Consider the following 12,462-nt stretch of genomic DNA (forward strand, 5'->3'; position numbering starts at 1 on the left):
CTAAAGTGACTCTTTTGGTTTTTCAAAATTATAGTAAATTCACAAAATCCTTAATGTACCTAGGTGCCACTGTGAACTAAATTTTCTCTCGTATAAGATATAATAAATACAAAGAAATTTAGTTTTCCTGTATAAAAACAAAGGGTTAGCCCAAAAGACCTCAGAGGCAATCATTGAACTCTGATTGTATGTCCTTCCAGTCAGTAGTAACTTCTCTTAATATAATTCAGAATGCATTTTAGCTTTGCCACAGTTGACAAGAGGAATAATAGAATGTAGTAATTAGATTGTGAAACTTTTCTTCTTCCCGCTCTATAAATTACTCACTATTAGCTTATGGCTGTTTTCCACCCTGAGTTGAGCAATGTTTACATACCATGATCATATTAAGTATACTAATTTTAATTGAATTGTAAAACATTAGTCATTTAAATTTTCAAAAGAATCCGTATATCCAGTTCAGTTTATTATGTTTCTTTCATTTGTCACATTTTTTATTCCCACGGTGGGAATTCCCTAAAAGCCTTTGAAATTAAAGAAGAAACCGGGGAGTATATGTAGGATCTAGACAGAGCAGTCAGGCTTGTACCCCACCCTCCTCACTGCCCCGCAGAAGAGCATCGGCTTTGCTTGCTTAGAGTCACCCATAACTTATCAATATAGATACACTGTTGTGGACCTATCATTTCTGTTTCAACCAATGAGCACACAATATCTGTGGTCATAATTATAGAGATGGTGTTAATATATCACATCATAAATCCCTGAAATTAAAGTAATTCTACAGTTTAGAGACTTGGGGATTTATTCTACTTTTAGTCACACAATGGATGTTTAAATAAATTACAAATTCAGGTTATGACAAAGCACACTTTACCCACATGTTATACAGCATCACAGTAATTCAAACTTGTTCTTAAAAAAAATAATAAGAAAAGTTTTATTGCCTTTTAGATTGGCAGAAAGAGCTTAAAACTATGCTTTTATGCTTATGAAAAGGTGGGTTTTATTTGATTTTGCTCATTAGAATTCTGTTAGTCTCAGGAGCATTGAACTTGAGGATATTCAAAATAGCAATGACTGAGTAAAAATAAGCCTTGCCCACAGTTGGCTTAATTATTGTTACAGATAATTAAATGGAATTTTTTATTTTCCAGCTCAATGGCATATAACTTAAAAGCCTGAGATATTAATTTCTCTTCTGCTAGATATAAAATTCATTGTACTACACATAGTAGAATCTAGACATAATTATTAGGTGTTACTACTGCATGTATTTTTAACTACACCTTTCATGTTGCAGCACTCTTGAATTTCACATAGTATCTTTTTATGGTTACTATACCACGTTTAGAAGAAAGGGAAAACACTGAAAATATTTCAACATGTTAGTGAGTAGGGGATTTTCACTATATTGACCTTCACTCCATTTACAGATACTTTGGGAGTATAAATGAAGGGAAAGCTGACATGAGTGATAACATTAGAGATTAAATGTGAAGTTAAGTGGTCATTGTGAAATTAATCAATGTTTTTACAACTTACTGATTGAAATGATAAATAATTGAGTATTTATAGATAAGTTTTATCAATATATTTATAGCCAACAGACACTGAAGTCTTGCTCTTTACTGCTTATACATTTGTATTAAGACATAAGACTGTTCCCTGTAATGCAAGTGGAGTGAACTAATACAATAGTCAAACTACTTTTAGGTAAAGAAATAAAACTATTATTAACAGAGCTGTTCTACACACCTAACAAATTTAATGAAAAGCTAATCTCTTGTTATTTACATTTCTTTCATTCTGTTCATGAAACTTTAAAGAATATCTGTTATTCATTGCTTGTTTTTCTGTTCAGTAAGACTGTATAGGTATTTCTTGTGCAATAAAATATAATCAAATTTTTAATGCTGGAGTTTTCTCTCATTTCTGATTCTCCCATTTTCTTAGCATAAGCCTCATTATAAAAGCTTTGCTAAAGTGATGTGGCAATTCACACAGGCAAAAGAAGCCCTGCATTTCTAGTAACTGAAAACAGTGGTTCTCTTACAAATTCAGATCAACCATTTTCTGTAGCCACTTATTTTTAATAATGGCTTCAGTTTATAAGCAGTAACTAAAACATAGATGTTTTATTTTGGAAATAAACAGTCTTCAATTTGACAATGATCATTCTTAAACTCAAGAAAATTCTAAATGTAAGAAATAATTATGGATCTTTTTAGTCATTTATTTAAATAGTCCTTAAATATTTTATTTAATATTTAAGTAATATTAAATGATATTAGTTACTTAATATTTATTGGAATTTTTAGTTAAAGAAAAATATTTGGATCCAGAATTCTTTTATTATAAATATTTAGCCAGCAGTTTTGCAAACTTTAGAATTGAGACTATCACAAAGGAAAACTCATAAGAACATCTTTAAAATTTATAAACTCTAACACTAATGAAATGGATTGAAAGTTGCGTCAGTACAGTATTTATAATCATATGATATAATAAGCTAAGGTTAAAATTTTAGAAATGTGCTTTTTGATAAATCTCATGATAATTAACAATTTCAGGAATAAAGCAGAAGACGACTGTCAATTGGTGTGTAATTCTTTGACTTCTTCGTTTAAGTAAAATTGATAGTAAAATAATAATCATTTTTTCCCATACAGAGTTTTCTATTTCTCTTCTGTCTGCCAAAGAAGAAGGACCTCAAACCTCTAGCTGTGACCTTCAGTTATTTAATAGAAATGAAACACTTGAACCTTTGTCTGAACCTTCAGTTTATTCACCTAAATTTGATTCCAAAAAGGAGGGCAATGCCCCAGTTTTCATCAAAGAAGTGTCAAATGCTGAAATAAGCATAGGGGATGTGGCGAAGCTGTTTGTTACTGTCACCGGCATTCCCACACCCCAGATACAGTGGTTCTTTAATGGAGCAATGTTAACCCCTTCGGCTGACTACAAATTTGTGTTTGACGGTAATGATCACAGCTTAATCATTCTGTTCACCAAACTGGAGGATGAGGGAGAATATACATGTATCGCCAGTAATGAATACGGGCAGGCAATGTGTAGTGCGTATCTGAAAATAAATTCTGAAGCCGAGGGCCATGAAGAGCCAGAATCGGCAGAGAAGTCTCTGGAAAAGCTCCAAGGTCCTTGTCCTCCTTACTTCCTTAAGGAGCTAAAACCAGTGCATTGTGTGCAGGGACTCCCTGCCATCTTTGAATACGTGGTACTCGGAGAGCCTGCACCTACTGTTCTGTGGTTCAAAGAAAATAAGCAACTTTGTACCAATGTGTATTACACTATCATTCACAATCCTGATGGTTCTGGGACATTCATCGTCAACGATCCTCAGAAAGAAGATGGCGGTCTCTATGTCTGTAAAGCAGAGAATGTGTGGGGTGGGTCCACCTGTGCAGCAGAGCTCTTTGTGCTTCTGGAAGACACAGACATGACTGATGCCACCTGCAAAGCTGCGCCCACACCAGAGGCTCCAGAAGGTTTTCCACACACATCGGTAAAGGACCCTGCAGTTGAGACGTTTGACTCAGAGCAGGAAGTTGTAACTTTCGTAAAAGATGCCATTTTGAAAGCTTCTTTAATTGCAGAAGAAAAACAACAGTTTTCTTATGAGCATGTGGTTAAAACCAATGAACTAAGTAGTCAAGTTACTTTAAAAGCTGAGCAACTGCAATCCACAGTCATACTGGAACACGATATGCCCACTCCTGAAAGCACCAGAGAACTTCTTTCCATCAGTGGTACTATTCATGTCCAGCCTATCAAGGAACTACCTCCCAGTTTACAGCTGCAGATTGCCCAGTCCCAGGACACCCTCCCCAGAGAAGATACTCTGATGTGTCAAGAGCCTGAGTCACAGGTAGTTCTATCAGATACGGAAAAAATCTTTCCAAGTTTCATGTCCATAGAGGAAATTAGTTTGTCAACAGTTGAGTCTCTGCAAACTTTATTAGCTGAACCTGAAGAGAGTTATCCACAGCCATTAATAAAAGAAACACCAGCCCATTCATATCCGACCTCTGTGGCTGAGGAAGTACTTTTATCAAAAGACAAGACAGTGTCTGCAGTGGACAGAGGGCAAAGAGAGACTTCTCAAAAGCAAGAGTCGCAAAATGCTCTCTTCCTGAATCAGAACTTAGCTGAGGGACACGCACAAAGTTTACAGGGTCCTGACGTCACAGTCTCCAGAGTCTCTTCAGAACACACGTGCACAGAAAGTGAAATTTTGATGGAAAGTGTGGATCAACTGGATAGTGCAGGGCAAGATTTTGCAGCCAGGATTGAGGAAGGCCAGTCCTTAAGGTTTCCATTAGCATGTGAAGAAAAGCAGGTACTGCTCAAGGAAGAGCATTCTGACACCTTGGCATTGCCCCTGAACCAAACCACTGAGTATAAAAAGGAGCCTATGGCAGTAAATGGTGTGCAGGAGGTGCAGGGAAGTGATTTTCTTTCTAAGGAAAGTTTGCTTCCTGGTATTCCAGAAGAGCAGCGATTAAACCTGAAAACTCAGATCCGCAGTGCTTTGCAAGCAGCAGTGGCCAGCGAGCAATTGAGTCTTTTCTCTGAATGGTTAAGAAACATTGAACAGGTGGAGGTCAAGGCCATAGACTTTACCCAAGAGCCCAACTGCATTATGTGCACCTATCTGATTACCTCAGTGAAATCTCTGACAGAAGAAGTAACCGTCACTATTAAAGGCATTGATCCTCAAATGGCTGACTTGAAAACTGAACTGAAGGAGGCGTTGTGCTCTATATGTGAGGAAATGAACATTTTAACAGCTGAGGAGCCTGGAATTGAGAAAGGAGCCACAGTAGTCTTGCAGGAAGATGTTTCTTTTTCCAGTTCACAGAAGCTTGAAGCAATCACTGAACCAGAAGCTGAATCTAAGTACCTTGTCTCGAAGGAAGAGATCAGTTATTTTAAGGTGGAGAGTCAGGTCAAAGCTGTGGGTACCACAACTGCTTCTGCTGCTGTTTCTGATGAAAAACAGGATGAGCTACCAAAACCATCAGAGGAAAAAGAGAAAGTCTCTGAAGGTGGTACTGAGGAGGTTGGTACAGTAGAGATACAGGAAGCTGAGGATGAGGAAGACAGGAAGCTCGGAGAAGATGGTCCTGATGTACAGACGCCCTTGGTGGACACAATTGCCGAGGAAGGTGACATCATAAGCCTCACGTCATGCATAACAAACGCCAAAGAGGTGAATTGGTATTTTGAGAGTAAACTGGTCCCTTCAGATGAAAAGTTCAAGTGTTTACAGGATCAAAATACATACACGCTAGTCATCGACAAAGTAAATAGAGAAGAGCATCAAGGGGAATACACGTGTGAGGCCTTGAATGACAATGGAAAAGCAACAACGTCAGCAAAACTCACTGTAGTCAAAAGAGGTTGGAATTTTAAGGATTCAGTGGATCAAGCTCTAACATTCACTGGGTTGTAGTGATTTAGGTTTCATCACTGAGTTTTCACTTACCTGCCATTGCCAGAATTTATTTAGAGTAAAAATGAAATCACAGACATAATCATGGTTAGTAACTCTTCTCCTTTTTCCTTACTGCCTTGCTGGGTGGTACGTTATAGTTATCCTGCTATTTATTTTAAAAAATTAATGTATTTTCATATATTTCATAAAACTGATAAATGTTTTCAGTCTATTTCTATATGAAAATACTTTAATGATATGTAATCAAAAGCTGTCAGTGAACACCTAGTTACCCTGAAATCGTCAGTCTCATTCTTAAATTCAAAATAACCATGATTAATTGTCTGTGTTTCTCATTTCGATGTCTTTTTTTTTTTTTTTTTTTGCTATTGTTTCACTACATCACTTTATTTAGTACATCATGTTTCTTTCACGTTATTCTGAGTTTTCCTAGTCAGCATGGTATATTAAAAAAAAATATCATGTTGTTATGCATGTAAGCCAAAGCATCACATTTTTCACAATTCACTGGAAAATAACAATTGAATATGTTGAAAGCTGCTCATTGTCTTCTTTTGCCTTCAATGATCTTTCTCATTTTCCAGTCACTTGTCTTAAACTGCTGCAATCCATCTCACCAATTTTCAACTGTTTTACTCCATTAACAGCAACCAAAGTTAGAAGGAAAAGAAAAATGTGAGGTGCCTAGTAAGGAGGCGTGCTAACAGCCTCTGCTTCCCTTTGCAGCTGCTCCAGTGATCAGGAGGAGAATTGAGCCCCTGGAAGTAGCCCTGGGCCACCTCGCCAAATTTACCTGTGAGATCCACAGCGCCCCCAATGTCCGCTTCCAGTGGTTCAAAGCTGGACGAGAAATCTATGAAAGTGACAAGTGTTCTATTCGGTCTGCAAATTACGTCACCACCCTGGAAATCCTGAGAACCCAGGTTGTTGACTGTGGCGAGTACACCTGCAAAGCTTCCAACGAGTATGGCAGTGTCAGCTGTACAGCCACACTGACTGTGACAGGTAAATGCCAAACGCTGACACAGATGTCGTTCCATTTCATATTATTGCCTATTTGACTTCCATACAGGTGCAGGAAGTGTGTGTTCTACCAACTGGAGAGACCAACAGCAACGTGGTAACACAGTGGCTCCTGCAGAGCCTATGAGAGATGAGAAATGTTTGTTTCTCATTGTTTCTCTTGTTTAAGGTCCTATTTCTGACAACAGCTAAAGAAAAAAATAACTTTTTATTTCAAGAGGATGTCAAGGAATCCTACAAGCAGTGACTCCTGATAGTTTGGTTTAGGTTTTTTGTTTTGTTCTCTTTCTTTTCTTTAAATAGTCTGGCTTGCCCCTTAGTATAAAAAATTTTCAGGACACTTTGGTGCTGCTAAAAAAATAAATGATGTCCCAATATATTTCATAACTTGGAATCAATTAACCAATTAAGAACAGGAAAAAGCAGAACAGAAAACTAAGGACAGAGCATAAGACTAAAATTAAACAAATCCTAATAAGAGATAGGGAGGTATTACAGGACTCCAAGCTAGGATTCTCACCCTAGGCTTTATTACTAATTTAAAAATAAGAATAACTACACAAATATTCTTTTCTTAGTTTCCTAATAATATACAGGATGACTGTCAAGTAGGTAACACTCAGGTGTTTGAATTCCCTTATTAGCAAAAAAGATTAGTAGCTCTTTCCTTTCTCTCCCTTCCTTCCCTCTCTGTCTCTCTTGCCTTCTTTCTACTAAGGGAAAATGTGACCGTGAGCTTATGAATGATGGTTTGGGATCAGGGGTAGCAATGATTTGTGCTGTTGATAGAAGCCATGCACAAGTGGGCCTGTCTTTGCTCTTCTTTTTCTTTTTGAAGTTTAGTTGATTACCATATTACCTTGATCATCTTTTCCAATGAGAGCATGGAGGGGAAAGACAAATGCAGCACCTGTCATTGACTTGAAAAAGACGGCGTTACCCACAGCTTCCTCTCCTCCACAACTCTTCCATCGGAAACTCCACACCCCAGGCCCACAGTGACCCATTCAGTGGTTTTTGCTTTGTGATCAAAGAATATCTACATGCCAAGTGCATGGCATTATTCTTAATGACACTTTGGGAAATTTCTTTATCCAAAATAGGACTGTTCAGTAATGGAACTAACACTGTTGCTTCAAGTCACAGAGGAAAGAAGAAAGAGGAGGATTTTTTATTTTTTAACCAAAAAGAGAGGTTCCTAAAGGCTTTCTTCCAAATGCAGAATGGACATAGAAAATTACTGCTATATGTATTTTTACAAGTTTGAAATGGTTTAGCAGATGCATTTATAGTTGAAACGTGAGGGTTAGATTTTAAAAAACTATTCAGACCTTTTCTATTATTCACTTAATATCCCTCCTCTTCAGAAAAGTCAAGAACATTTTCTTTATATTCCTTATACAGTCTTCTGATTTGCAGAATTAAGTACCAGTTGAATTGCTTATCAGATAGTTCAAACAATTAATCAGCTACTAAAATGGACAGATCTTTAGCAATTGTAAGTTAATGTTGTGAAATAAAAGAAGAACAAATCTTTTATTTAAAGTTTTAAGTGCTGTCTTGCTCCGCTATAAAAAAAATTCTCGTCCCTTTCCTTTGATGCATCTTTTCATTTTCTTAATAGATTACCTTACTTTAAATAATGTCTCAGGTCTATCTAAAGCTATAACTCATCTCTTCTCTTTCTTGGAATATGTAATTACAGAAGGAGCTTTGTGGGGACAAAACATAACACTGAAAACATTTCTCTTACAGAGGCGTATCCACCAACCTTCTTCTCCAGACCTAAGTCCGTAACGACTTTTGTGGGTAAGGCAGCCAAGTTTCTCTGCACAGTGACAGGCACTCCCGTGATTGAAACCATTTGGCAGAAAGATGGAATGGCCCTCTCACCTTCCCCTACCTGCAAGATTTCAGATGTAGACAACAAACACATTTTAGAGCTCTCAAATCTTACAGTTCATGATAAAGGAGTTTACTCCTGTAAGGCTTCTAACAAGTTTGGAGCTGACACCTGCCAAGCTGAGTTGGACATAATTGACAAACCACATTTCATTAAAGAACTGGAGCCTGTACAATCAGCTATCAATAAGAAGATCCACCTTGAGGGCCAAGTAGATGAAGACAGAAAAGTCACAATTACGTGGAGCAAAAATGGGCAGAAGCTCCCCCCTGGGAAAGATTATAAGATCTATTTTGAAGATAAAATAGCTTCACTTGAGATCCCTCTGGCCAAACTCAAAGATTCAGGAACCTATGTTTGCACAGCTTCCAATGAGGCTGGAAGCAGCTCCACTTCAGCGACAGTAACTATCAGAGGTAAGAAGTGTGTGAACGATGTTTCACTCCCTTCTCTGCAGGGATGCCTCAGTAGACAAATTGTTGACACACTGCAGTCGGCGCATTTTGTGATGAAAATGATTTCATCTCAGCAATTGTTTTGGTTTGGGGAAATCCTGAAATTGTTTATATTTTTTAGTCTTTTTCAGAATTCACTTACTCTTGTTCATTTCAAGCTGTCTGCCATTAACATAGCTTGCTTAAAACTACTTCTAAGAACTTTGAGTGTCTAGACAATCCTTAAATATCTTCTTTCATAAAATTGCTCTTTGTCTAAGTAGAATTTGTTTAGTTTAGTTTTTGTTTATTTTTTAAATCAAGAGTCTGGGAAAACATTTTGGAGTCATAGAAATATGGAAAGCTATTAAGTATACCACAACCTGTTCAGGAATTTCATGAAGATATTGTGTGTGTGTGTTGTGTGTGTCTTTTTATTGTGTGATGTCTACTTTGTTTGTGTGTGCTTTATGCTTCAGATGTCTTTTCCTTTTCTTTTCTGTTAACCTCATATAGAGCCACCATCCTTTGTGAAGAAGGTGGATCCTTCTTACTTAATGCTCCCAGGTGAATCAGCACGCCTCCACTGCAGGCTGAAAGGCTCACCTGTGATCCAGGTTACTTGGTTTAAAAATAACAAAGAACTTACTGAGAGTAACACAATCAGAATGTCCTTTGTCAATTCTGAGGCTGTCCTTGACATTACGGATGTAAAAGTTGAAGACAGCGGGACTTACTCGTGTGAAGCAGTGAATGACGTTGGCAGTGACAGTTGCAGCGCTGAAATAGTTGTCAAAGGTTTGTTGACTTGGTCATAGCCCATTGGTTTTTGAGACAAGGTTTTCTTTTTACCTGTTTGTAACAAGTAACTTATACAATCCTTTCATGCTTTTGTAGAACCTCCTTCTTTCATCAAAACTCTTGAGCCTGCAGACATAGTGAGAGGAACAAATGCCCTCCTTCAGTGTGAAATCGCAGGCACTGGACCATTTGAAATTAGCTGGTTCAAGGATAAGAAGCAAATTCGAAGTAGTAAAAAGTACAGGTTGTTTTCTCAGAAGTCCACTGTGTCCCTGGAGATCTTTTCTTTTAATAGCGCGGACGTTGGTGACTATGAGTGTGTGGTTGCTAATGAAGTTGGGAAATGTGGCTGTGTTGCAACCCACTTACTAAAAGGTTAGTGCTTGAAAAATTCATCTCTCTTTGATAAATTGTCAAAATAGCTTTCTTAGCTCAAGGAAGTAAAATGGGTACATTCTCCTCTTCTCCTAATTTTTGAAAATACGTTTTGCCTTCAGTTTGACCTAGGACCCTGGGAACAATGCAGTCTTTATCTTGAGGCCAGTGTAAATATTGAGTCTCTGATGGTGGTGGTGATTTAGTTGCTAAGTTGTATCCAACTCTTGCGACCCCATGGACTGTCGCCCACAAGGCTCCTCTGTCCATGGGATTTTCCAGGCAAGAATACTGGAGTGGGTTGCCGTTTCCTTCTCCAGGGGATCTTTCAGACCCAGAAACTGAACCCAGGTCTAGAAAAATGAATTATGTAATAAGCGATTTTGTCAGCTGATAGCTGTGTATCTTTGCATCTTCTTCTTGCATGGAAGTGTAATACCTCTTAAATTGGATTTCTTTTTCTAATCAATCAACACTATGGACTAGATAAATGTAATCGAGATAAAATTCTTGCATGCACATGGTGTCAAAGTGTTTGGGAATGATCAATTTTATATGCTGTCTTTCTTTAACTAGAACCACCAACCTTTGTAAAGAAAGTAGATGATTTTACTGCACTGGCAGGACAGACGGTTACTTTACAAGCTGCCGTGAGAGGGTCAGAACCCATTTCTGTCACATGGATGAAGGGACAGGAGATCATTAAAGAAGATGGAAAGATCAAAATGAGCTTTGCCAATGGTGTGGCAGTCTTGATAATCCCTGATGTGCAGATTAGTTTTGGTGACAAATACACATGCCTGGCTGAAAATGAAGCCGGAAGCCAAACGTCTGTTGGGGAATTAATAGTTAAAGGTTCGTGGAGGAACATTTTGAATTGATATTTCTTTTAAAAACGAAACCTTAATCAACACTGCAGAATTCTAACTATTTAATACCATTGTAGAACCTGCTAAAATCATTGAGAGAGCAGAACTGATCCAAGTGACCGCAGGAGACCCAGCCACGCTGGAGTACACAGTCGCAGGCACCCCAGAACTCAAGCCAAAATGGTACAAAGATGGGAGACCTTTGGTCGCCAGTAAAAAGTATAGGATAAGTTTCAAAAACAACGTTGCCCAACTCAAATTTTATTCAGCTGAACTGCACGATAGCGGCCAGTACACGTTTGAGATTTCCAATGAAGTGGGCAGCAGCTCCTGTGAGACAACCTTCACTGTCTTAGGTTAGTATCCGTAAAAACCTGTGCTCCCATATTCCTTTGAAAGCCAACTGACAACCAACACTAAAATCACTGCGCCTTTCCACATTGTTCTTTCTTCTCTTCTTGTACCATGAACAGATCGAGACATTGCTCCATTCTTTACCAAACCCCTTCGAAACGTGGACAGTGTGGTTAGTGGCACCTGCAGACTGGACTGCAAAATTGCTGGCTCCCTCCCCATGAGGGTGTCCTGGTTTAAGGATGGTAAAGAAGTAACCTCCTCTGACAGATACAGAATAGCCTTTGTGGAAGGCACAGCCTCTTTGGAAATAAGCAGAGTAGACATGAGTGATGCCGGGAATTTCACCTGTCGAGCCACGAATTCCGTGGGTAGCAAAGACTGCAGCGGAGCCCTGATTGTGCAAGGTTGGCTGGAGACTGTGCCTTTCATTCTTATGTAAATGATGTTCAAATTAAGGTATCTTCCTTTCAGTGGCACCTCTTAACTCTTTGAAATTCTTTCTTTACACTCCTTTAGAACCACCCAGTTTTGTAACTAAACCTGCATCAAAGGACATCCTGCCTGGCTCAGCTGTGTTCCTGAAGAGCACCTTCCAGGGGTCTACCCCTTTCACAATCAGATGGTTTAAGGGTGACAAAGAGCTGGTTTCTGGTGGAAACTGCTATATCAACAAAGAAGCTTTAGAAAGTTCCCTGGAACTATATTCAGTAAAAACCACCGATTCAGGCACATATACCTGTAAAGTCAGCAACGTGGCTGGAGCTGTGGAGTGCAGTGCAAACTTATTTGTAAAAGGTTTGCAGAATTTCCTTGACATCTTTGAGCTACCGTTGTTAGTTCTTGCCTCTTTCTCATGTCTCTGAATGACTTCCTTCCACAGAACCTGCCACATTTGTTGAAAGGTTAGAGCTGTCCCAGCTCTTAAAGAAGGGAGACACCACCCAGCTAGCCTGCAAAGTCACGGGCACCCCTCCAATTAAAATAACATGGTTTGCAAATGATAGAGAAATTAAGGAGAGCAGCAAACACAAAATGTCTTTTGTGGAGTCCACTGCGGTTCTACGACTTACAGATATTGCTGTCGAAGACAGTGGTGAATATATGTGTGAGGCTCAAAATGAGGCTGGCAGTGACCACTGCAGTAGCATTCTGATAGTCAAAGGTTTGTGTTCACGTTGTCTCTTGTGTTACCAAAGTTATGGCCCGGGGCACCGACTCCAC

At 38.6% G+C, this 12,462-nt stretch overlaps 1 protein-coding gene across 2 annotated transcripts in view; it reads left to right on the forward strand.

Moving 5' to 3' along the window:
• Window positions 1–12,462, forward strand: part of TTN (titin) — a 275,571-nt gene that overhangs the window by 64,113 nt on the left and 198,996 nt on the right. For both annotated transcript variants that reach the window (XM_059880142.1, XM_024979885.2), the window contains exons 46-55: window positions 2,673–5,423; window positions 6,206–6,484; window positions 8,258–8,821; window positions 9,356–9,637; window positions 9,737–10,015; window positions 10,592–10,870; window positions 10,962–11,240; window positions 11,358–11,645; window positions 11,758–12,036; window positions 12,122–12,403. In XM_059880142.1, the coding sequence (XP_059736125.1) occupies window positions 2,673–5,423; window positions 6,206–6,484; window positions 8,258–8,821; window positions 9,356–9,637; window positions 9,737–10,015; window positions 10,592–10,870; window positions 10,962–11,240; window positions 11,358–11,645; window positions 11,758–12,036; window positions 12,122–12,403 (5,562 nt within the window). The remainder of the gene's footprint in view (window positions 1–2,672; window positions 5,424–6,205; window positions 6,485–8,257; window positions 8,822–9,355; window positions 9,638–9,736; window positions 10,016–10,591; window positions 10,871–10,961; window positions 11,241–11,357; window positions 11,646–11,757; window positions 12,037–12,121; window positions 12,404–12,462) is intronic.

This window comes from Bos taurus, chromosome 2 (genome assembly GCF_002263795.3).
Source record: "Bos taurus isolate L1 Dominette 01449 registration number 42190680 breed Hereford chromosome 2, ARS-UCD2.0, whole genome shotgun sequence".
Taxonomy (NCBI): Eukaryota; Metazoa; Chordata; class Mammalia; order Artiodactyla; family Bovidae; genus Bos; species Bos taurus.